This window comes from Megascapheus bottae, chromosome 13 (assembly GCF_031878675.1).
Source record: "Megascapheus bottae isolate mThoBot1 chromosome 13, mThoBot2.hap1, whole genome shotgun sequence".
Taxonomy (NCBI): Eukaryota; Metazoa; Chordata; class Mammalia; order Rodentia; family Geomyidae; genus Megascapheus; species Megascapheus bottae.
The window spans coordinates 32,316,478-32,343,482 of NC_143521.1; the positions used below are offsets into that span (position 1 = coordinate 32,316,478).

Here is a 27,005-nt window from a genome sequence, read left to right on the forward strand (position 1 = left end):
TTTGTATAACTTCACTGAAGAAATGTCTACTCAAGTCATTTGTCCATTTAAAAAGAAGTAGAAATGGAGCTACAACATGATTCAGCTATCTCACTAGTTGATATATATCCAAAGGAACTGAAATCAATATGCAGAGACATGTACATTAGCATATTTAGTGCAGTCCTATTTACAATATTACAATAACCAAAATATGGAATCAACCTAGGTGTTCATCAACCGATGAAGGTAAAGAAAATGTGGAGTATATACACAATGGGATATTATTCATTATAAAAAAAAAAAACAGAATGAAATTCTGTAACTTTCACCAACAAGCATGGAATTAAGTAATAAGTCAGTCACAGAAAAATACTGAATGTTTTTACGGGTAAGATCATTATTTCAAAGCACAGAATAGTTAACAAAAGCCTAAAAAAGCGTGAGAAAAGGCAGGAGGGAGGAGAGGGTGGCTAAACAGTACAGGGTACAGCTAGATAGAAATAATTTCTAACATTCTATATGACAAAGAATATGGTTGGCAAGAAATGCTTATTTCAAATAGCTACAAATGCTAACACATACAAAGACATTATGTGGAAGGTGGTAGTTATGTCAACTTCCCTGTCTGATCATATAAAATTAGTCAGTTAAAACAAAACTACATGCATTTAAAAACTTGAAAAAAATGTATATTGTTTCCTGATCAAAAATGAAGTATATTTCTCTGACAAATTAAGTCAAACTGCATAGTTCCTCATTTAAAACAAGAAAGATATAGCCTGGTAGAAATAGCTCATTCCTATAATCCTAGCTACTCATGAGGCTGAGCTCTGAGGACTGCAGTTTTAAAGCCAGCCAGAGCAGGAAAGTTCATGAGAGTCTCATCTCCAATTAACCATTAATAAGCTGAAAGTAAAGCTGTGGCTCAGGTGGTATACAGCTAGCCTTGAGCAAAAAAGCTCAAGGACACTGCGTAGGCCCTGAGTTCAAGCCCCAGGACTGGCACAAGAAGAAGGAAAAAAAAAGATGTAAAGAAAAGATACTAGCACCAATATTGTTTCCATTTCAAGTATACTTCATTCTTCTGGCCACTAATGATTCATTGAAGTATTTTATTACCAGCTAAACTGCAGACTGCCAATCAGTAAGCAATATTCTCAGGTATAAGCCTTTTAAATACAGCCTTATGCACTTAGTACATGCTTTTCCAAGACAATGAAAACCATTAAGTAACCTGTAATGGGTCAGGGTGGGAGGAAATAAGGGCAGACTCATAGCCACGTTGGTAGCAAAAACAGTAAAATCAGACAAAATTATGGAATATAAGAAATCAGCACTCAAGATGAGACCAAATGAAATGAACTCTGGGATATGGAAACAAGAAGTTTATCTTATTGATTGTTGTTCTTAATGTGCTATGTGAAGTTATTTCTTTTTCTTTCCCCTTATGGTTAATCTCATGCTGTTAAAGTACCTGACTTTGTTATCTGGTATATTGTATATCCATTTATTTGTTTGTTTGAAATAGAGAATGGAAGAGAGAAAACAAGAAGATTGGGAGGAGGTGGGGGAGGGAAAAGGGAACAAAAACATGAGAGAAGGTATCAAAGTTCAATAAATAACACACCCACTACCTGACAAATGTGACTGTAACCCCTTTATACCTTACTCTGACAATAAAATACAATTTAAAAAAAAAAAAAAAGAAATCAGCACTCAATAAGGCAAGAAGCAAGCATAAAGGGGATCCAAGTAGGATCCCCCAAGAGGAAGTAAAACTATCCCTCTTTGCAGATGACATGATTCTGTATTTAAAGAATCCTATAAACTCTACTCCCAAGCTCCTTGAGCTGATTCAAAACTTTGGAAGGGTAGCAGGCTATAAAATTAACCCTCAAAAATCAACTGCCTTCCTTTACACCAACAGTGAGAGGAACGAGGCAATAATCACAATAGCCTCAAAGAAAATAAAGTACCTAGGAATTAGCTTAACTAAGAATGTAAAGGACCTTTTTGATGAAAACTTTAAAACCCTAAAAAAGGTAATTAAAGCAGAACTAAGGAAATGGAAAAACCTCCCATGCTCCTGGATTAGAAGAATCAACATCGTGAAAATGACAATCTTGCCAAGGGCTATCTACAAATTCAACGCAATACCCATCAATATCCCAATGGCATTCTTTAAAGAAATAGAAGAGGCAATTCAAAATTTCATATGGAATAATAAAAGACCCCGTATAGCAAAAACACTTCTTAGCAGAAAGAACAGCACTAGAGAATTTCAATCCCAAACTTTAGACTCTATTACAGGGCTATAATTATCAAAACAGCTTGGTACTGGCACAAGAACAGGCCTGAAGACCAATGGAATAGAACTGAGGACCCAGATATTAAACCACAGACCTATGGCCACCTAATCTTTGACAAGGGAGCCAAAAAAATAGAATGGAAAAAAGACAGCCTCTTCAACAAGTTGTGCTGGCAGAACTGGTTAAGCACCTGCAGAAAACTAAAGTTGGATCCTTCTTTGTCACCATGCACTAGAATTAACTCCAAATAGATCAAAGACCTGGAGGTGAAAGCTGACACACTGAAAACTTTACAGGAAGGAATAGGAGATACACTAGGCCTCCTTGGCACAGGTCGAAACTTTCTTAATAAGGACCAAGAATCACAACAAATCAGAGAAAGGCTGGATAAGTGGGACTGCATTAAACTGCGGACCTTCTGTATGGCAAAGGACATAGCTAGTAAATTAATTAGGAAGCCTACAGAGTGGGAAAAGATCTTCACCAACCAAACAACAAAGGCCTCATATCTAACATATATCAACAACTCAAAAAATTGAATCACTCCAAAACTAATCTCCAAAGTAACAACCATCCCATTAAAAAATGGGCCAAAGACTTAAAGAGAGTCCTCTCTGAAGAAGAAACAAAAATGGCCTATAGACACATGAAGAAATGCTCAACATCTCTGGTCATAAAAGAAATGCAAATCAAAACAACTCTAAGATTCCACCTCACTCCAGTTAGAATGGCCAGGATCAGGAAAACGAATAATAACAGATGCTGGAGGGGATGTGGCCAGGAGGGATCACTACTACACTGTTGGTGGGAGTGCAAACTCGTTCAACCACTATGGAAAGCAGTATGGCAGTGCCTCAAAAGGCTAAACATAGAGCTCCCCTATGACCCAGCAATTCCACTACTTGGCATTTACCCAACCATCCAGAATCTAGGACAGACTAAATCCACTAGCACAACAATGTTTATTGCAGCATTATTCACCATAGCAAAGATATGGAACCAACCTAGATGTCCCTCAGTTGATGAGTGGATCAACAAGTTGTGGTATTTGTACACAATGGAATTCTATGCTGCTGTCAGAAAAAACGACATTGACCCATTTGTTAGGAAATGGAAAGACTTAGAAAAAATCATATTAAGTGAAGTAAGCCAGACTCAGAGGAACTTAGGCTCAATGGTTTCCCTCATTTGTCATAATCAGTAGAAACCTTGGGCTCTACTAGCAGAGATCTGCAATAGAGCAAAACCTTGATACATAAGGACATATAATGTGAAGCTAATTGAAAGGACCTCCAGGATACTGAAACAAAAGCCATATAACGAATGATTGTTGTCCTTAATGTACTATGTTATCTCTCATCTCCTTTGCTGTCCCTTGGGTATCTCATATTGTTACAGTACCTCACTTTGTTATCTGATATATTGGATATATTGGTATTTGGTTATTTGAAATTGGATAGGGAAGGGAGGAAAACCAAGATGGGGGAGGGGGAGAGGGTAATGGGGACCAAGACATGTGAAAGGGTATCAATGTATGTGAATTAATGCACCTTCTATATGGCAAATATCATGTAACCCTTTTATTAATTACAATAAAAAATATTAAAAAAGAAAGTTATAAATAAAATAGTTCCATTCTTCAGAAGAATAGAACTAAATTTACTTGCCTAAATTTACTTGCATGAAAGTGCGATTGTTTTCTCCAGGATAATTCTGTGTGTACATGGGTCATCACACTTTATAATTTATTGTCTACGTTCATATGATCTATCTTTAAAATCAAGGTCAAGAAAACAGAGACCTGCCACTCACACTGAGTGATAGACAATCCGTGAGCAATTCTAGAGGGCACTTTCCTTGTCCTGCCCATCCGTTTCAGCCAGGCACCCATCACGGTGGGTCACTTGCAAAGTGCAGGTCATGTTGACCCAGATACTGGGTTCGAGTACCATAAAAAACGACAGAAACACAGTGTTTGGAAATAAAATCCATATTCTCGATTTATATTTTATATGTTTTGGCTTGTCAATCAGATATGATGAAGCCAGTGTTTAATGCTTCTAAAACTTTCCAAATATTGTATCCCTTTAAGATCAGCACGTCATAGAATTTGATGAGCCTGATCTATACAGCGTCCAATAATTCCACGATGCTCACACCACAGATGGCCTCTCTAACTCGGGGTTTGAGTCATTAACAAGATGAGGCTCGGGCAGGTCAAATGTATTTCCATGAATCCTGGGAACCCCTAAATTACATTGGAAAGGTGTATTATTTTCAAATTCGCATGGCTTATGCAATAAAAAGTTATTGACCAGAAAAAAAAAAAAGAAATCAGCACTCATTCTGAATGAATTTGGGACAGGACAAGAAGACAACCTAGTGGCACAACACTGTGCCTGCCTCTCTAACTGAGAATCAACACAGAATGTTTAGGGGTGCTCCAAGCCTCATGGGATCCACAGCTCATTCTCCTGACAAGCCAATTTTACTAAATGTTCTGAAAAAGAGAAAGAATTCAGTTAAAGCTACAGGGACTCGGTAGCTGAGTGTCCACTGTTCCAGTTCTCTTTGCTCCTTGCCCTGCAGGAACAGAAGCTCTTTCCCATGGTCCAGACAAACTACAGATAAGGAGAGCAATGATGTAGAGAACAGATTCCTGTCAACACCTCCAAGACAGGTAATAACCTCTGACTTCCATCATGGAGATTCTTTTTTTTTAAAGGTAATTTTTTTCATATATTTATTATTGTAATTAATAGAAGGGTTACATGATATTTGCCAGATAGATGGTGCATTAATTCCCATACACTGATACCCTTTCGCATGTCTTGGTCCCCTTTTCCCTCCCCCTCACCCCCACCCCTCATCTTGTTTTCTCCCCTTCCCTATCCAATTTCAAATAACCAAATACAAATATATCCGATATATCAGGTAACAAAGTGAGATACTGTAACAATATGAGATAACCAAGGGACAGCAAAAGAGATGAGAGATAACATAGTACATTAAGGGCAACAATCATTCATTATATGGCTTATGTTTCTATGTCCTAGAGATCCTTTCATTTAGTGTCATACTATATGGCCTTTTGTATCAAGGTTTTGCTCTATTGCAAATCTCTGCTAGGAGAGCCCAAGGTTTCTACTGATTACCATCATGGAGATTCTGTATTGCATATTAAAGGGGGAAAAAAGGTCATCAGAAGGCCCCCTATGATATGTGCCCAGGTCAACTTATTCTGTTAGCCTTGCTGGCCCTATTATTTCAGCACTCTCTTCCTTGAATACACCAGTCAATTCTTATACCTCAGGGCCTTTGAATTTACTGTGCCTTCTGCCTCAAAGACTCTGTGCTCATAAGCACCAACAGCTGTCTTCCTTAATTATTCTCTCAAACTTCAGCAGCAAGGTTGCCTCTATCCTATCCACAGCGGTACTTCAATTTTTTTCAGAGCACTTACCACTTGCTGGGAGTATTTTAACAGCTTTGTTGAGAACTCACATATACAATTCACTCAAAGTGTACAACAAATCCAATGGTTTCAATGTATTCACTACAAAACTTTCACCATCAGCTGCTCCTCCTCAGCACTCCACTAGGCAACTACTTCTGATCTCTAGATTTGCCTATTCTGGGCAATTATTTTCTGGGATCGTCACAATTCTGACACTGAATGTATTATATACATTTATATCTGTCACTCTCTCTGGAGTCCATGCTCCAAGAGGCCAAGAACATGCTTTATTCACCACGCTATCCTGAATGTTCACCCCTGGCAGATATGAATAAAATAGAGGGACTAAAGCTTTGAAAACAGTCTCTAGACTTAGCACATGAAAGTAGTTTACTAACATGGCCTCTGAGAAGATGCCAATCGCATAACTGGGGCAGAACATACGAGGCTGAGTTGAGAGCAGGAAAAGAGGAGATGGAGAAACAGACCGTGTGCAACAATTTCTCCAAGACGCTTCAACTTGATACTAGTATAGATGTGAGGGTGTGCTGGATGCAACTGAATGATGGTAAGATATTTGGAATCTGCTCAAGTCTCACCACACTTAAGATTTGCTTTATATCCCAGAATGTTCCTGTAGCCAGTATAAACATGCAGGTCAGATCACAAGTTAGCAATTAGTCCTGAGCTCAAAGGTATACAGTACATGGGATTTTGAAAGAAAATACAAAAATGTGCTTTTAAATAAAAAAGGATTGCATTAAAATTAGTTCTGCCTCAAAATGACTAGAATATAAAATCCACCACACAGTGAAGCTTACCTTTGTTTGAACTAATAATAAAAAGGAATGTTTTCAGGCCAGGGGTTTGGCCTAGTGGTAGAGTGCTTGCCTAGCATGCACAAAGACCTGGGTTTGATTCCTTGATACGACATACTTAGAAAAAGCTGAAAGTGGTGCTGTGGCTCAAGTGGAAGAGCTCTAGCAGTGAGAAAGCCCAAGGACAGTGCTTAGGCCCTGAGTTAAAGCCTAGGACTGGCCAAAAAAAAAAAAAAAAAGAAATGTTTTAAATCATCTACAGTATTAATCTGCAACTGCACAGCAGTTAACAATCCTTTCTACATGACATGGCACAGGTCTTCTTTCACTTGTAAACACAAACACATTCCTATTTTAGGCTATTAAAATACAATGTTTTGTAATGACTTACATACTCTAAGACTAGGAAACCCCAAACCTACAGGTACCAACGAGTTTCACATGGTTGATGGCCAGCACTAAGAATTCTTTTTTTAAATAGGGTCTACCCCATAAGGACATTGCAAGAGTGAAATTAAAATGGGAAGCACCACCTAGTTACTGGCTATCATGAAAGGTGGGCATCTTTTGAGCCCTCCTGTCCTGGCTCAAACCCAATTCAGCTTCTTGATGGCACATGAGAAATACCTAGAACCGGCAAAACCCTCAAATCAGGCCTCAATCCAGATAATTAAAGGAAAACAGAAGCCAGCCAGTGTTCACCGTTCCTCCACCAGCCCCAGGTGATTCTAATGTGCAGTGTCCTGAACTGATGTCCTGGATGTGAGCAGGCAAGCCACTCCTCCAATAATCTCAACAGAGCCAAAAGGGACTCTAATGCAAGGGCACCCGTAAGTGTGTGAAACAAACATCAAGATCCAGAAACACAACTACAAGGCTGGATAGTTGGACAGAAGCAAAAAGAAAAAAAAATGAGGCAGCAGGAGGAAGATGTTAACTTCATTTGTTTTACCAATAAATACGTGTTATTGATGAGTTATAAAAGCCAAAAGGATGGTCACTGTAAGTGATTCTGCTTTTCGCTGAGGACAATATCCAATGTTAAAGCCTCCCATGCATACTGCTGCTGGCATTATCCTCCCACCTCTCACAGAACCCAAAAACGAGGCTGGAAGAAAGTTACCACTCCAAGAGCAGTGGTGTGCACCCAACAGCACCCATCAAGCTTTCCTGCCAGTGCCATCTCCAGCCACTTCAGGATACACAGTTTGGATGAATTCCCAATGAGACAAGGTACAAAGGGCCCCAGATTCCTTTTCACCCCACTGACCCACTGGGATTTTCAGAGTGAAAAAGCACCAAATCTTATGCATGTTACAAAGTTCCAGATTTGTTTAGAGAAATGAACATCAGCTGTAGCCTCAGAAAGTCCTGGGTTGAAGTCCCAGCTCTGCTGTACACAAGCTGAGTGGCTCTGTACCAGGTTAAACAACTGGACTCACTGTGCCTCAGTGTTCCCATGTGTGCCAGAGGTTACTGAGAGAGCTAAATAATGATGTATATGAGCCACTTAGCACAGTGCTACCCCACACCACACATCAGTCTCAGGGAATTGCAGTAGACTCCATTATGATAATGTAGAAGGGACTTAGACTAAACCCTGAACAGCGAGAAAGAGTCATAAAGGATAAGAGGAACCATGGTGGGGCCAGGAGTTTGGCCTAGTGGTTAAAGTGCTTGCCTAGCATGCATGAAGACCCGGGTTCGATTCCTCCGTACCACATACATAGAAAAAAGCCGGAAGTGGTCCTGAGGCTCAAGTGGTAGAGCTCTAACGTTGAGAAAGTCCAAGGACAGTGCTCAGGCCCTGAGCTCAAGCCCAGGACTGGCAAAAAAAAAAAAGAGGAACCATGGTACTTGGCCACATAACTACGCTGTTTATAAACTTTCTCTAAAGGAAAAAAATATTACCAAGTGCTAAAAGAAAGTTGTAATTACTCTTCTAAGAGGGAAAACTTTATGTTTTCTAGCTTTCCTGCAGGGTCATTAGGTTATCTCATATTTAATTGAATATAATCTTAAAAGTTCCATTGAATTTTTCAATATGCATCTATTGAAAATAAAACCTGAAAAGATTGAATTACTTCATTGGCAAGTACAGAAGACTTACTTTTCTTTGCTACGATTCTCCAGTTGCCCCACTGAAAGTAGTGTTTCCACACCTACAGCCTTTCCAACAAACCTGCAGAGCGGGAGGGGCTCAGAGCAGGAGCTAGCCTTTAGAAATCCTAATCCTCACAACAGCTCAAAAGCTACGTACCTACATACGTATGTATGGCCATATAGGATGAGGCTAAGCAAAATGAACTTCAGGATATGGAAACAAGAGGTGTATCATTATCATTGTTGTTCTTAAGGTACAATGTGAAGCTATTTTTCTCTTTTTTTTTCCCTTATGATTTATCTCATGTTGTTACTGTATATGACTCTGTGTGTGTGTGTGTGTGTGTGTATTTGTTTATTTGAAATAGGGAAGGGGAAAAACAAAAGATTGGAAGGGGTGGGGGAGAAGTGTGAGAAAAACATGGGAAGGGGTATCAATGTTCAAGAAGTAATGTACCGGGGCTAGGAGTTTGGCCTAGTGGTTAAAGTGCTTGCCTAGCATGCATGAAGACCCGGGTTTGATTCCTCAGTACCACATACATAGAAAAAAGCCGGAAGTGGTGCTGAGGCTCAAGTGGTAGAGCTCTAGCCTTGAGAAAGTCCAAGGACAGTGCTCAGGCCCTGAGCTCAAGCCCAGGACTGGCAAAAAAAAAAAAAAAAAAAAAAAAAAGAAGTAATGTACCCACTACTTGACAAATGTAACTGTAACCCCTCTATACAGCACCCCAACAATAAAAAAAGAAAAATCCTAGATCCTTATTTGGCTGAAAGAGTCAAAAGCAAATGGGAGATAACCTTATCAACTACTCTAGCATCATCATTCAAAGACCACGATGGTATGCTCAGAGGGTTATTCTAAGGAGAAAATGAATTGCACAAATGAAAAACAGTGAGAATTATTATCTGCATTAGATGGGCATGGAGCCCCTTGGGTCAGAAGGCCTGACCTAGAGACTCACCCCAACGCTTATTAGCTGTGATTTTGAGGTTACCTAACCTTCCTGCACCTCAGCTTATTCATCTGGGAACAAACCCTAACCTTCCGTTGAAAGAGAGAGAGGTTGCATTAAAACTATGCCTGTCTTTCTGTGTCCTTCTGTGCCTCTCCTTCCTCCCACTGCCTTCCCCTTTTCTTGCTCTTGCTTCCTTTTCCTGCTCTTTTTTCCTTTTCCACTCCTGTATCCATAATTCACCTCCCCCAGCATGCTAGCCCACCACAAATCCTTCAGATGACCACAGTCTCCTGTGGCAGCCACTGCTCCCTCGGCTCTGAGCCTGCCCTCTTCCTTCAAACTCCAAAAGCTAAAAGCTAAACTCACAGGACAACTAAGTCTTCCCTGAAGTCTAGTTTCCCAAAGCATCCTGAGCTTCAAGCTAACCCAACAGTCATCATTCTTCTCACATACTTCACCTGCTCACTACTTTGCTCCAAGCGTGGAATTCACTGAGAAGAAAGTTCTGGAAACACAAGGACCTGGTTCACTCTTCTGTTACAGCAGTGTCTGGGCAACAAGAATGTATCAAATGTTTGTTGAATGGCTGAATGCAGGAATCTCTCTTAATTCTTTTCTTGCGATCTCTTACTTCAGGAGACCATCTCCTCCTCCTTTCCTTTCCTGAACTGACAATTTTTCCAGCATATCTGTCTCTGCTGTTCCTCAGACTCAGGGAAGCTCTCTGTTGGGCATCGGTGCCTCTCCACTGCTTTGCCCTCTGCCCAGAGGGTCTTTTGCCTCCTCAGCTCTCAATTGAAAGCCTTATTTATCAGGGAGGTCTTTCCTGTCCACACTATATAAAACCATAACACCCTTGACACAAGCAGAAACAGCTGTGTGTTTGTCTTTACTGTGTGGTCTGCTTTACTTTTCTATACAGAACATGACACCACCCAGCATAAAACAAGATCAGCCTCCTTTCTCCACACAAAAGTAAAAACACTGAGAAATAGGACCTGATTCACAGGTTCTCGAACATTCGGTGACCAAATGAGGAGAAGCTGAGTAACTCGCCTACAATGACAAAAGTAAGATGGCAGAGCAAGGTATGAATGCAGACATTCTGACCCTAAGAACCACACCCAACAACTCTGCTTTCCTACCTCCCAACCTGACCCACAGAGCAATGAGAAGACATTATATCACAGAGCAAATGCTGGCATTATCTTTGGACCACAGGGAAGCCATGCACAGGAAAACCTTCAACAGAGCAAGCCATCTAACTAACCTAAGACAATTTTATGAGGTGAAGTGCTAATCATCAGAGGCAAAACTTACACAGCACTCCCAGTTTTTTTTTTAAGTGTTCAGTATGTGAGAGCAAGTCCAAGATTTATCACAACTTTTTATACCATCTCTATGAACAGTAGAGTAACAAACCATCAATTATTATGGACAGTAGCCTTAACAACCAAAAGAACACCTATGAACACAGAGAAGGATGCCACATAGACAGGGCTGGGCCTGGAGGCCAACAGCAACACAGCTGCTTGCACTGACCACCCTCCCCAAATGGCCTCTCTAGGCTCTAGCCTTCTTCCCACAGCTTGCCTCCTCCCTTGGGACCACAGTAAGGAGAGGTGAGTAGGATCTGAGAAGCTTGCCCGGCTAAGGTAGGAATATGCCCGTCAGAACCCGATCATGCTATATACATATAAATGTGCCACCTCCCACTCAGTAACCCCTACTGATAAAAATTTAGGTTTTCCAAAACACTCAAGAAAATAATCCTCAGAGATGAACGAAATAAAATCAGCTCAAAAGGTAATGCTATTTGGGGCAGGAAGGGTCTTTATTCTTATCATTTAGTGGTATATTCAGTATATACATATTAATTCAAAAACTAAAAGCTTATCTTTCTAGGTTGAAATAAACCCCTCGACAATGTTTCAAATTAAAAGAAAAACAATCCAGAATGCTACAGGAAAAAAAAAAAGATCCTTACATCTGAAATGGTTACTAAAATATATGAAGCTATTTAAAATACATTTCAATGTGTTTTTTTCTTGAAACAATTTTAGATACATGTTCTGCTGAAAAGAATAATTCTCAAGAGGCACTTCTAACCTGAATTTCAAAATTAGGAGAAGAACAAGCTATAGGAAACTATTAACACTGATTCAGACTGTTCAGCTACCATTATCAGCATTAATGTCAGATTCACTACAGATAATTTTATTTTACAAATTGTATTTCCAACTTCTAATTGAAGAAACCTTTTCGGTAATCTCACTAATATTGTTAACTTAAGAAATAAATCCTTAGAACAAAGACAGAGTCCTTAGACAGAGAGAGAAGGGAAAAATACACTGCTGAATGCATAACTCTCAACATGAGGTCAGCAACCACACTGACATTCCCATATTACCACCATCTTAACTTCCACATGACATACATTCTTCAAGACTAAGCTACATGTAGGTTTAACATATTATGTAGTTTTTCGTATGGCTTTGTAAAAGAAAAAATGTAAGGCAAAGAACAAAAAAGCAAAAGTTTTCAATCCTTGAAAAAAGAAAGATGATGAAAAAGGAATCAGAAGCAAGCTAGACAGCAGCAGGGAGAACTCAACTGTCTACATAATTCACTAACAATTCAGCAACAACTAATGAGATTTAATACACACATGAGCATCTATTCAAGGTATCATGCTAAGTGGGGCATGATCCAGATCTCATGGGGGTAATAATCTAATTGGAGAAAGGAGAAATAAGTAAACAACATCCACTATTATGTAATATGAAACTGAGCAACAGAAGTTATCAGTACTCTAGATATCCAGGGGAGGGCACAGAGCCCAAGGGGTCTCCACAGGGGACACAGAATAGAAGCTCCATAGCCAGATGGGGAGGAGTGGTCAAACAGAAATTGAGCTTCAGTAGAGTGACTAGGCAATCTCACTGGTTGTCACAACAGAAGTCTAGGTCAGATTCAAGACGATGGCAATAGGAAGAAAAAGAGGGGACTGGTGTAAGAAGAGACATCATGGTTCAAAGTCAGCTTGTGCACAAGTCCATGAGACTCATCTCCAATTAACCATCAGAAAACGTGAACTAACACTGTGGCTCAAGGGGCAGGACAGTAGCCTTGAGCTGAAGGGCTCAGGGACAGAACCCAGGCCCAAAGTTCAATCCCCACAACTGACAAAAAAAAATAAAATAAATGCCCATATCACATATTTACATATTACAAAGGATTTCTTGGACATTCACCACATGCTTGTAATCAAATATAATGTATAGAAATTACTTCTCTTTAAAAAATCGTACATTATCCAATTAACCACCAAAAAACCAGAAGTGGTGCTTTGGCTCAAGGGTAGCTTTGACCTGAAGAAATCAGGGGCAACACCCAGGCCCAGAATTCAAGCCCCACGACTGACCAAAAAAAAAAAAAAAAGATAAAAATCATTAAAAAAAAATAAGTTGACTAGCTTTTTAGATATAAAAAGAATCATTATGCAATATACTTGTAATCATACAAAAAGTTTTCAAAGCCTTGGATTGCATCAGGATAATTAAAATATGCTTTTAGTAACAGTTTCAGACTAACAGCTTCTACTAATAGTTTCAGAATAACTTATATATCATATAAAAATAATCTGTCATCTCTAAACCAATCTTATGTCCCTCTACTTGACAATTGAGAGTTATTACAGTAAAGGGAACTGCAATGGATGTGATGGTTGACTAAAGGGAATTCCAGGCACCAATGGCTCAGGCCTCCAATCCAAGGATCTCCTCAGGCCTCCAATCCAAGGATCGGGGTTGGAGGCCATCTAGGTGGGTAAGCCTGTCTGATTCTTGGCAAACAAACTCCAATGCCACCCCACCAAAAAAAAAAAAAAAAAAAGAAACAAAGTCAAAAGTAGAGTGGTAGATCAAGTGTACAGTGCTAGCCATGAGCAAAATATGCTCGGGACCGTGCCAAGGCCTTGAGTTCAAGTCCCAAGACTGGCTTAAAAAAAATAATTTAAAAAAAATCTAGTAGGAAGGTCCTGAATAGAAGTGTGCGCAGCCCATTGCTAAAAAAAAAAAAAAGGCAAACCTCTTGGTAAGGTGAAGACATTTTCATGCTGGCTTTCTGAATGGGACAATTTCCATTCAAATTCTATTAAGCTGCTTTCATGATCCAACTCACTTTTTTTGAATTAATTTTTTTATTTTTTATTTTATTTTTTATTGTCGGGGTAATGTATAGAGACATTGCAGTTACATTCGCCAGGTAGTAGGTGTATTCTTTTTTCTTTTTTTTTTAAGTATGAAACCTCTTATGCTTGGCAATCTACCCAGGCCATGAAGTCCCAACACAGTTTATATTATCTTCACAAAGACTAGATCTACCTCTGCTGTGTGTCAACCGAAAGCTGCTCCATACGTTGGACTGGCACGGTATTTCGTGCTATTTCTGAAATATTTACCGACACCCTACGTGCTGCAAGATTCAGGACTGAGCATTTACTCTGCAAGGCCGCGAAACGCAGGGGGAAATCATTAACTCGGAGATCCAGCGCCCAGCGTGGACGCACAGGGCTTGGCCGGAGCTCTCCCTCCGACGCGGACTCAGTCCCGGGGGCCGGGGTCGCCTCCCGGGAGCCCGAGAATAAAGCACGAGTGTGCAGGACGGGGACGCTCCGAGGGGCGCGCTGCATTGTGGGCCTCGTTTCCACAGTTACCCACGTGCATCCAACCCAACCGCGGCCCGGCGCGGCCCGGACTACAAGTCCCAGAATTCCACGAGCCTGCCTTTTCCCCTTCACACCGGCGACTGGAGCCAGACCCTAAAGGAAACCCCAAAAGCGCCCTCCCCGCTTTCGGGGAAGAGGTCGCGGCCCCCCCGGCACTGCACTGGGCCTCCAGCCCAACCCTCCCTGCAGGAAAGTGAATCTCCAGACCAGATCCTCCACACCTGATGGTCAGAAATTAGACAACTGCGTCACAGACTGCCAAACCCACGGTCCGCCCGAGACCCTGACACCTCCCCTGCGCAAACCCCCCACCCACCCACGCTCCAGGACCAGCGACCCCTCGGACTCCCGCCGCGGAAAACCCGCAGCCCGCGTCCCTGCCCCGCCTCCCAAGTCCCTCAGCCCGCGCCCCGGTCAACACTGACCTCGCTTCCCACCGCTTGGGGAAGAGCCGCGGCCACGGCCAAGCTCCAAGCTCGGGACACCTCCCCCGTCCCCTCCGCCTCGGCTCCGCCCCCGCCCCTCCGCGCACCCCGGGGGCCCGGGGCCCGCCTCCCCGCCGCGCACCCTGGGGGCCCCGGACTGCCCTTCCGCCGATCCAGTCCCGGCGCGGACGCGTGTGGGCATGGCAGTGCCTCCTTCTCTCCCCACCACCCCTTCCTCCCTAACTAGCTCTGCGCCCCCACGCTACTACCTCCCACCTCCTCCTCCGGTCACCCCAACGTCCCAACACCTGCCCCAACCCTCTCCAATTCCTCTCCCGCACCCCGGACGCCCCAACTATTCCACCGCACCCCCATGCCCTCCACTGCCTCGCCCTCCCGTTACCTCGGCCCCGGTCCCTCTCGCCCGCCCCACTGCCCCGGCTCGGCCGCTGCCCCGTTCCCGCACCCCATTGTTCCCCCCCACCCCCGCCATCCACCCCTTCTTCCCATTGTCCCCGCCCCCGCGCTCACTCCCCTCGCACTCACCCGCCTCCCTGGCAGGGCCGCCCGCACCGCTCACCCCTGCGCCCCGCGCTCTCGCTCCCTCCCTCCTCTCCCACCCCGGTGCCCACAGCCGGCCCTGCCCACCCGCAGCTGCCTCCACCTCCATTCATCCCGGACACTGGGGTCCCGAACCTACCTCGCACGTCCCACCCCCCCACACACCGACACCGAGCCCGTCCCCACCCCCCTCACCCCCGCCCTCCTCCTCCTCCTCCCACCACCCCACGCCCGCAGCGTCACCGCCCGCCCCAGCCCCCGGAGGGGAAGGGGTGGCTCCCGGGCAGGGGTTCCTGGCTGGTTTCGGGACAGGAGGCGTGGGGCGGGGACAGAGGGGACCGAAGGGAGAATGCAGACACCGCCCGGGCGCCCGCTCGGCCGCCGCTACTCACTGACAGCGGCGGCATCCGAGTGCATTTTCGGGCAGCTCACACCCAGCTCGCCGCCCCGACTCCCGCGCTTGCCTCGCGGATCCCCCACCGGCTCTCCGCACCTCGGCTTGGAGCTGAGGACCGGCCGCCTATAGCTCCCGGACCGCCCATCTCGTCTTTGTCATTGGCTGGAGTTCGGCCGAGGGACCGCCCCCGCTCGGCTCTCATTTGTGGAAAGGAGTGCCGGTAGCGCCGGCCTGGAGCTGGCAACCAGGCCCGCCCCCCCTAGGTGCACCACGATTGGTTCTGGCTCTTCGTCTTGATCACGCCCCCGGCGGAGGCCACGCTCTCGAGCCGCAGGTTGGACCCGGTTGCTGTCACTCATCCCCGGGGGTCCGAAAGCGCGTGTAGGGGCGAGACTGAGGAATTGGTCCATCTTGACCCTGAAGCCCCGCCCCGGGGCGACTTGGATTGGTCGATCTGGGGACCAACCGTGGAAGACGTGACGGCGTCCGAAACAAAGCACGCGAAATGCTGCCCGCCGAACGCGGCCGGGCGGACGTGCCGGGGCCGCTCGAGTCCCGCTGCTCGGGGTACAGCAGTCGGCCCCGCCTTGGCTCCGGCGCGACCCACCTGGGTCTCCACGGCTGGCCCCGTGTCTCCCGCCGCACGCCCGCACAGCGGCTTGGCGGGGGCCCCGTCCGCACCCGCCTAGGACGGGGACGTCTACGAGCGAGGAGCTGGGAAGGGAATCGCCGCGTCTTTATTTCTAATAGATCCTCTGGAGGGAAACAATCCCGTTTCTCCCACGATCAGCCGAGATCTCCCCCATTTCGCAACGCACTGCATTTTCCGGAGCCATCCTACCTCTCCTCCCTCTCTCCCTCCTTTAACGGCACAAACGGGCTGTTAACGGGCCCGGTGCTACCAGCGAGGTCTTGCAGGCCTCCAAATATCATAAAGAAACCCGGGGCTGTGCCCATCCAGGAAAACCTAAGTCCACTGTCGCCCTGAAGCTGTCAGGAAAAGAAAAAACAAAACCCTGGAAGGTCTCAATAGAAACGAACACGGATCCTTAACTTTCCGAAGTAAATTGGCACTATTTTCACAAATTCCGCCCTGACTTTTCAGTGTTTGAAACCAACACTTTGAGATCACATACACAGTGTTACAAGTAAAAAAGATATTTGAAAGCAGGAGGTCAAAAGCAGGCATGCCCTGCACCATCCCGCTTATAATTTGCTTTATATCTCAACCCCTAATTCCGCTTAGTAAATTACATCCTTGTAATTTTATCTCCATGTCGCCTTTATCATCCAAACATGTATGAATCGCTTGATCAAATCCAAAATCTCAGAACTGTAGAACTGGAGTGACCGGGGCAGGTCTTCTCAAGACCAGAGCCTTTCATAGAGCACCCTTTCTGGTACCTTTAACATGGTAATTAAAGGATCCTTAGGCCTTTCCTAAGAATCTACCACAGGAATCTGAGATTCCTTTCTTAGGCATATCTAAGAAAGCCTGCTCTTACTCTGAGATCAAGATGTTCCTGCATTCTTTATCCCATTTTAATTTTCAACCCCATCGGCATCTAGGAAACAAAAAATGTATTTTATACAAGTTTTTACTCTTCTTAATGTAGTATCTGTGTATGTAATGAGTTTTTGTTGCTTATGGTGTCTCAGGATTAACACTATTTTCAAAGCACAAGAAAAGACCTGCTTCCTGACACTCCTAAAGTGAGTCCAGAATTTTCTTTAGTCATTTGCTATATTGATTTACTGAAATGAAAGTTTATAACGGTATAATTGAGTCCTGTGAAGCATCTACCAGCTTTTTCTCTTTCAGCACACCCTGGCACATAAATGGTGTCCTTACCCTTAATAGAATATGCCACGTTTTTATTTCTCAATAAACTTGTTAGTTGAGGATCTGGTAGCTGCTTTTTCCCTAACTCAGTTCTCCATTGGCACATAATGGTTTTCTTAAAACTATATGGGGGGGGGGGGAAAGGAGCTGGGAGTTTGGCCTAGTGGTAGAGTGCTTCCTTAGCATGCACAAAGACCCATGTTCAATTCCTCAGTACCACATACATAAAAAAGCCAGAAGAGACGCTCTGGCTCAAGTGGTAGAGCCTTGAGGAAAGCCCAAAGAGAGTGCTCAGGCCATGAGTTCATAGCGCAAGACTGGCAAAAAAAAGTACTATATAGAATATTCCACCTTCTTTATCTCCCAGTATACCTGTGAGTTGGGTCAATGTGATTATTTTTATGCAAAGTGCAGAATAATCTACCCAGGTGGCTATAGTAGGTCTGCAACAAAACTCAACCTGCTGAGATCTCTGTCTTTCATATTTAATAAATAATAATAAACATTAAAACAAGTATAATAAAATGAACACATGATGCTCTTCAAATATTTCCCAGCCACTGTAATAATCCATGAGATAATAAATCTTTCAGGTCTGGAACCTTGTTATATTTATCTTTTTCTCCCTAGGCACTATTTCATTGTTCCTAAATGTGAACTCAAAGTTGCTTAAGGTGAAATTTTATATCTGGTAGAAACTGTGGAAATTATTATATCCAACTTCCTCGTTTTAAGAAAATGAGACTTGAAGTTCAAAACAGTTAATACAAGTTCCTTGACTAGCAGTAACTAAAAGTGCAAGTTCTTGGGCAGGGAATGTGGCATAATGGTAGAGTGTTTGCCTAATATGCTTGAAGTCCTGGGTTCAATTCCTTAGTACCACATAAACAGAAAAGACTGAAAGTGGTGCTGTGGCTCAAATGGTAGAGCATCAGCCTTGAGCAGTGCCCAGTCCCTGAGGTCAAGCCCCAAGACTGGCAAAAAAACTTTAAGGTCTCAACTCCTCAGTCTTGTCCCCAGGACACATGGTCAAATATTACAAGCTCAAGTTCCAAACATAGCTAACATACTCCCTTTCTTATTTGAAAATTAACTAACCTTGCTTCATATTTGAATGTGGCTTTTTTATAAACTTCCACAAGGAAATTTTCCGATCTACAATACCTTAATCTATCCAAATCCCAGAATGAGGAATTAATAATTGAGATGGTAGAGATATTTGGAGATAGTGCTACACCATTTCATTTCACTTGTTTAGTGTCTTTAAGGTAATATTAAAGCATGTTACCTTACCGTAAGTGTTACATGATTTCACTGAAAATTTTCTGTTAATTTCGTGTGTGTGTGTGTGTGTGTGTGTGTGTGTGTGTGTGTGTGAATGTGTACCATGAGCACATGGGTATACATGCATGTCCTAGGGCTTGAACTCAGGGTCAGGGCACTGTCCCTGAGTTTCTTTTGCTCAAGGCTAATGGTTCCACCACTTGAGCCACAGCTCTACTCCTGGCTTTTTTGGGAGTTTAGTGGAGATGAGTTTCACCTAGTTTCCTGCTGGCTTCAAACCATGATCCTCAGGTATCAGATTCTCACTAGGATTACAGATATGAGCCACTAGCACCTACCTATGAATTTTAATCAGATACATTTTGGGATAGTTTTTAGCACCATTAGAATTTTATATAGAAAATTCAAACAAGAAAAAGATCAGAATGGTTGGTTGCCTCTCCTTATAGTCAGGTTACTATATACCCCCACACAACTCAGATATTTGCTTCTAAGGATATGGTAATATGGACATGAATGTGATTTTAAAACCAGGCTTCTAATTGGCTTCAACTTCTAAACTCTTCAACCAGATTTCAACTTCTAAACTCTCAGGTACCTTTGTAGATGACTCTATTATGGAAAGGATATTATCAGAAAGATTCCTGATTACAGGTCCTTCTTTATCTATGCTTTTGATCTTATTTCAACTGCAACTCTCTACTTTGTAGTATAGTTATAATGAGATTATTTATCCAGGGTACACAGTGAGGCTGTGCTAAATATGACATACTCTCTACTTTGATATTTCCTCTGAAAAGGAGCAACTCCCTCAGTCTTACTGGAATTAACCTTTTAACCAATGAGGACTGTGTTGTTTGAAAAAAATGCTTCATCTGTCTAGTTTTTCATGACAAAGAATGTCACTAGAATATACGTTACTTTTTATACATATACATAGAAAAGCAAACAGCCACTTCCTAGATGCTATGGGAATAATAAAAATATTGATTACACATTTTAGAATCTGCATATAGACAGGTCACAATTCCAGGGTCAATGGGGTCAATGTCCTTATCCAGCCAGGACATCTTCTCCCATGCTGGTCCTAACTAACAACATGGCATGCTTTCTTTTTTCCTGCCATCTCTTAGTCAGAAAACTGAAATTTAAACACAAGCTCATGACTGCTTTCTGATCTTTCTAGTACAGGTATTACAGAATTGATAAATTACTGGAGTGGGGGACCTACCATGCATATTCATGTAACTCCTGTAACTCCTTTGAGACTGTGTGACTCCGTGTGTGCGTGTGTGTGTGTGTGTGTGTGTGTGTGTGTGTGTGTGTGTGTGTGTGTGTATGTGTGCTGATCCTGGGACTTGAATTCAGGACTTGGGAACTGTCCCTGAGCTTTTTAGCTCAAGGCCAGTGCTCTACCACTTGAGTCATAGCTCCATTTCCAGCTTTTGGGTGGTTTTTAGAGATAAGAGTCTCATGGAGATAAGAGTCTCTGGGCTGCCTTCCAGTCATGATCCTCAAATCTCAAAATCTTGAGTAACTAGGATTACAGGTGAGAGCCACTGGTGCCTAGCTGAGACTCATTTTTTTTTATAGCAGCCTCTCCTGGTGCCAAAATACATTCTTCCAAGTCACAAACAAACATTAACATTTGGAATTGACTCTAGACTGAGCTTTTATCCTAGGGAATATTTTAGCCTTTTTTCTCTCTTTTTTTCAGAATAGTGAAGATGATCAGCTCTTCCACACGTTGTAAATGGTACATGAAAGCGTTGAGTGAAGGGATTAGATTTCCTGGACCACAGTAATGTCTTGTTAAACAAATCATGCAGATTTTAAATGTACTGTTGCACACATTGTGCTCCCCATCGCATTCCCCATTATCACAGCCTGCTTGTCACCCCACATCCTTCTTTTCTTCTAAACTAATCCTGCGTTCTACAGTCACTGTGCTTGATGATGCAAAAACATCCTTCCTCAGAACATGTGAAACTAGTGTAGCTTGAAGCTAGATGTGAGATTTTGCGTAGAAAACAAGTGCATGTAGTATTAACTTGACAACACTTTGAACACTCCCTTAATGAGAATTGGTTGATACTGGGAGTTTAGATAGATATAGAAGAGTTCCTGTGGCCATTCTAGCACTCAGGTGGCTGAGGCAGGAAGATGGAAGCCAGCTTGGGCTTCACAGTAAGACCCCGTTCTCAACTTGTCTGGGCTTCATTCAGTTCCTTCAAAGTAATGCTTCAAAGGTAAGCAAGGGTCCAAAAGATAAAATATGTACAGTCCTAAGAGTAAGAGAAGAACTCTCAGAAGACTGTTTCAACTCAGTTATTGGACATCATTCCCTATCTCCTTGTGAGGCTAACATAGGGACAGTTGGCTAATGTTCCTGTTTAGGAACAGGCTCAAGTAAAAATGAGTCTGTTTTCCTGGGGGTTTTTTGTTTTGTTTTTTGGTTGGTTTGTTTGTTTTCTGGTCCTGGGCTTGGAATTGGGGCCTGAGCACTGTCCTCAGACTTTCTCTAGGTTAGATCACTACCACTTGAGCCACGGCACCACTTCACTGGCTTTTTCTATGTATGAGGAATCAAACCCTGGTTTTTGTCCATGCCAGACAAGCACTCTACCACTAGGCCAAACCCCCCGCCCTGAGTCTGTTTTTTAATGTTCTAGATAACTGCTTCTTCCCTATGAAGCAGCCATCTTAGGGCTCCCTCTTTAAAATTAAAAAAAAAAAACTAAAAATTTTTTAATTAGACGTCACATCAATATTTCAATTTCATTTAGCAATGAACTTTTTGCCTCAAGTAGCTATAAGGGAAATTTCATTTATTTTAAAAACTATTTCTAATTTCCATGACTTCTCAACACACAACTGCAAAGGAAGCAGTAATAAGTATTTTGGGGGGGGGGGTTAGTCTTTTTCTCCAGCACAGATATAAGATGCCTAAATTGGCTCTTTTTCTTTTTACCCAGGGCCTTTTACTTTATGGAAATCACACCTGCCTAGGGAATTAACAGCATTTGAATAAAAATGTATTCATTCATTACCACATGTTCTATATTGGGTTTTTCCACCTTATTCCACATTGAGCTAATCAAGTCCTAATGATGCTGCATTTAATTCAATCTCAAAAGGTAGAATTTTCCAATTGAATCTAAACAAGTCACCCTTTATGGTGACTTCCAGAAATATAGCATTGCTTCCATTACTTCAGCTAGCAGGAGATGGGCAGACAGAATAACCATTTTACTTAGACAATGGCTTCTGTGTATTGTCAGGCTCTTCATGTCTCCTGCCTTCTGTAACCCCCTTTCATGAATACAATGTCTTTTTAACATCCCTCCCAGGGCAGTACCGGAGACCCCATCCATCTCCAGATGATGGTAGCTGCACAGCAGCCCAGCTGAGCATCTCATTATCATGGAGTGGAGCATTCTGGGAGAGTGAATCGTGGAACAAGGGGAGGACAGGAGCTCTGAAAATTACATGCTCACTTCCTTGCCAGTGATAAGGGACTATGGAAGCAAGAACTTTGTTCTCCAAAGCCATGTTGGTAAAGAAAGCCACAAAGCCCAGCAGCTAAGGAAAATGGACAGGTCCAACCCTGAAAAAGAATCTAGAAGCACATACATATAGTTGCCTGCACATGCACATGGCACGCACGCACACATCACACACACACACACACACACACACACACACACACACACACACACACACACACAGAGTAGCTTAATCTAACTGAAAAAAAAAGTCTTCTTTCAAGCCCAGGTTGACTGTGTCAAAAGAAAGAGAGAGAGAGAAGGGAGGGAGGGAAGGGAAGGAAGGAAAAGAAAACAAAACCAGGCACACTAGTAGCTCATGCCTGCAATACTAGTCAGGAGACCGAGATCTAAGGTTCACAGCTCAAAGCTATACCCAACAAGAAAGCCCATGAATCCCTTTATCTCCACTTAACCACCAAAGAGCTGTAGCTCAAGTGGTAGAGAGCCAGCCTTGAGTGAAAAAGCTAATGGATAGTTCCCAGGCAGTTAGTTCAAGCCCTAGTATGGCACAAAACAACAGTAACAATAACAAAAAAAGAATCATGGAAGCTGATAGTTCAGTTATTCTTAATGAAGGGTGAATGGGTGAGCGGCTCCTGCTCATCTTACTTCTCATCCATTAAGAATTCCTAGACGGGACATTCGAGTACAAGCATTTCCATTTAAAATCTTGGCTATCAATTTTGTAGGCGTGAGACTCGTTTCTATGTTGGCTGATATCTGAGAATTTGGCAGGAGAGCTGGTTTCTATCTCTGGGCAGAGATAGAGTAGGGAAGGCCAACTTGAATCTGCAGAGCACTGTAAAGGTATGAGACATGAAGCATCTTGGCAGAGATGCTAAGAACAATTTCATCTCTCTCCAGATGTTTGAGTTCCAAAGTGGGTCCTCTCATCAAACCTGCTTTTCTGCCCACTGGCTGTATGTTCCCTCACCACAATCTTCCTCTGCCTTCTCTTTCATCTAATGGTTCTGTCCCCTCTTGCTCAGAGCACCTGAACTCCAAAAAAGGCAGTTCCCTCATGCCTTAAGCCTATCCCATTGTGCTGCCTCTACCCCAGGCCGGTAAGTTATACTGAAAGCGTAGCCTTGAGCACAAAACTGTTTGTGCTTTACTCTTTATTCCTCCAACTCAAAATCTTGTTTGTTTGCTATTGTTGTTTGCTTTAAAAACCTATCACGACCAACTTACTTCAGTCTGTTCAAAATCTTCATGACTTTAGCAACATTTCAAGCCCACAGCTTCTGGGGACTAGAAACATTGACACGCATGGAAGTTCCACTCAGTCTGTACCAGCTGAAAACACAAGCTAAATCATTCAGCCCTTCTAATCTTCCCAAATAGATGCTTCTGCAAAACTCATTTACAGCCTAGCACCAATGGGTCGTGCCTATTACCCTAACGACTTAGAAGGCTGAGATCTGAGGATCCTGGTTTGAAGCCAGTCCAGGCAGGAAAGTCTGTGAGACTCTTATCTCCAATAAACTACCAAAAAGCCTGAGTTGTGGCTCAATTGGTAGAGTGCCAACCTTGAAGTCTAAAAGCTAAGGAACAGCACCTAAGTCCCAGGTTCAGCACAAAAATTAAAAGTAATTTCCCAGGTGTGGAGACTTAAGCACAAATGCATAATTTGCCTTAAGTCACACAGCAAGTTTTCCTAGCACTAAGGCTTGCCTAAAATTTGTGTTTGTAATCATTGTGTCACATTGCTTCTTGTATGGCATTTAACAGAGGCTTGCCTGCCTCCCCAGGCCTCTTCCCCAACATAAATTTCAAGTCCTTTCATATGGAATTGTGCCTATTTTTCTAGCCTAGTAGGCAGTGCCGCTTTGCACAGTCCTTGGGGCCAGGGAAAAATCTATTTTCTCTGTCCATCACCACAGTCAACATGAATCACAGTTTGTCCAGTTACAGAGCTTGGGCCTTTAATCACTCTTCCTCATTAACACACTAGAGGATCCATAGCAGGCTCACATGCTGAGCAGTGTGGTCACAGGCAAGGTGGGTTTACAAGAAGCCCCTGACCCATCTCAGAACTGCCCTCCTTGCTCACATCTTCCACATGCCCTTCAAAAGCCTTCCTTCCCCCTGTCCCAGCTCCTTGCTCCAGTCACTCAGGGCCCCTGCTGTGGGTTCCTGGTGTCCTGGCTTCACAGGTTGGGTCTATCCCTGACTGTCCCCAAAAGACTGCTCCCATGTGGGCCTGTTCTCAGTGAGAGAAGGCAAACTGTACTGTTTGGTCCTAACTCTGTTCATAGGCTGCAGAAAATGGAAATAAACGAACTACATTCTTAAAGAAGACCACAGAGGAATAGCCTGCAGAGGTGGAAGGGGGAATCAGCAGGTGGCCAAAAGTCTTGTATTTCCATGATCTTGAGAACGATTTGAGGAAGAGTGCTTGGGGAAGAGTCTCATGCTTTTTTTTTTTTAACATCTTAAAACAAAAACAGTTCCTTACCTGCTTTCCTGAGCCTCTCTGTTATTTAGATCTGGAATGAAGGCCCCCACCCCACCCCTAGCCCATGTGTTAAAGGTTTGGTATCCAAGGGTTGTTACTGAAAGGTAGTCGAAACTTTCTGAGGTAAAACCTGGAGATAAAATCCTGAGGTCATTGAGGAAATGCCCCTAAAGAAGATTATAAGACCTCAGTGTCTTCCTGTCTCCATTTCCCTCCCTTGCTTTTAATGTCAGACAGACCCCACAGTAAGCAGGACCTGTTTTATCGAGACCTACCTGTCCAATGCCTCATGCCCTCAGAGACTTGTGGATGACTGCCTTGCTGTTCTTGGATAAGCTAAATCAGAGGAAAATAAAGATGAGTTATTTCTCCTTACAAAAGATTGGAAAGAGAGAAAGAGAAGGAGAACAATGGCATGAAACCACCCCAGAATCCATCCCTGCCCCCTCCAGCTCACCTCCATCAACTCTTTCTTGACTGAGACTGTCCACAGTCATGTCTTTCTCCACGCGTCGCCTTCTGCACTGGAACAGAATGTGACAGCAGAACCAGAACCCCAGGACAAAAGGGAACGGAATATTGGGGCTCAGAAACCTCAGAAGTGAGATCAGCACATTCTCTCACTTCATAGATGAGGAAACAAAGATCCATAGGTGTTGCAGGGTGGGGGGGCGCTATCAGGAGCTGTTTCTGTGTCACTTTTCATCTTTTGCTGGAAAGGACTGACTCTTCTCTTGGATAGAATTGCTCATCCTATTTTTTACCACACAAAATTGTAAGGATCCCAATTGGGATCCCCTTCTCTGTCCTCCATTCCCTCTGGAAGCCCCCCATAAACCTATTTGAGCCCATTGGCACCTTCCCCCAAACTTAGAATTAAGGGAAAGAGGCTTTCTTGCCTGTGGGCTCATAGGTGTCAGAAACCATGGGTCCAACCTTAAGGCCAGTCCTGGAGAAGCAGATAACAGGAACACTTATTTGCTTATTTATTCAATCTTGAAACAACCATTATTTATCAAAGGCCTTTGATGTGCCACACACTGCCATTCAGCATTTGGCAAACCATATTGAGCCAATACAGCCTGTTACTGTCTGCCTCAGGCTATGCACTTGCAAGGAAATGTCCCTTGCATCATATAAGCAACGTAATGCGAAGAAATGGTATGTGGCTTTTCCAAGAGCACATTTTAAAGGCTCTGGTTTAGCTTCTGTGTTTAGTTATATAGTTTATGTACTACACAAAGAAACACAAGGTAAAAGGGAGTTTAGACTGTGTTTACTAAGCCATGTTGTGAAGATACATTTTCTCAGAGGAAGGGATGCTCTGGTCTTCACCCATTGCAACTATTCTCATAAATTGGTCACTTGTCTTTATTGACCCTGAAGTCTATAATAGTCAAGGTGGTGAGAGAGGAGACTCTGAGGGGATGACTGAACTCACACAAGTAATGAGCAGCAGATAAACTAAATGTCCAGACACATAGAACAGCCCAAGCAGTGGCCTTGCCTTGATGTCTTTCTGGTCTCTGATGAGACCTTACTGAGGCCTGCTTTGTCTCCCACCTTCCCCTAGGGAATGATGGGATTAGGTTTTGAATAAGGGAAAGGGTAAAGTTTAGGGTGAAAATGAAAGTAAATTTTTGAGTTACAAGGGGAGTAAAAAAACCAAAAAACTTTAAGAGAATAGAGCATTAATTAATTAATTAATTAATTAATTTTAGGAAGCAGTTATAATTAGGGCTGGGGTTACCATTAGTATTCCACTTGAGTTAGGAAAAAGGAAACATTTAGGGTATAACTGTAACTTATTTTAAGAAGTATGAGTCAAGGAGTTAGGATGGATGAAAGTCACATGTTTATCTTGATTTTAGAACTGGCTTATCATAAGGGTTAAGATAAAGGTAACTTTTCCAGTTTGGGTTAGGGTTGAGTTAGGAAAAGGTAAAATTTAGGGTAAAACTATATTATATAACAAGAATTGTAAATACAATAAATATAAGTGAAAGAAAATAGAGTATTTTTGTGCAATTATGATTCATGATCATTATGGTTAGGATTAGAGTTCTGTTTAGGGTTGCAATTAGAGTTACAGTTCAAAAATGGGTTAGCTTTCCGGTCAAACTGAACTGAGTCCAGTA

General features: G+C 43.0%; 1 protein-coding gene across 4 annotated transcripts in view; it reads right to left on the reverse strand.

The window, feature by feature from the left end:
* Nucleotides 1-25,411, reverse strand: part of Dcun1d4 (defective in cullin neddylation 1 domain containing 4) — a 72,923-nt gene extending 47,512 nt beyond the window's left edge. Inside the window, exons 1-2 of one of the 4 annotated variants that reach the window (XM_090343617.1) lie at nucleotides 25,325-25,411; nucleotides 25,143-25,203 (exon numbers count right to left, since the gene is read on the reverse strand). In XM_090343617.1, the coding sequence (XP_090199743.1) occupies nucleotides 25,143-25,203; nucleotides 25,325-25,330 (67 nt within the window). In that variant the 5' untranslated portion in view covers nucleotides 25,331-25,411. Of the gene's footprint in view, nucleotides 1-14,776; nucleotides 14,799-15,729; nucleotides 15,851-25,142; nucleotides 25,204-25,324 lie in introns of those variants that run through there. The other 3 variants (XM_090343618.1, XM_090343614.1, XM_090343615.1) reach the window with 3 other exon arrangements.
* Nucleotides 25,412-27,005: the final 1,594 nt, after the last annotated feature.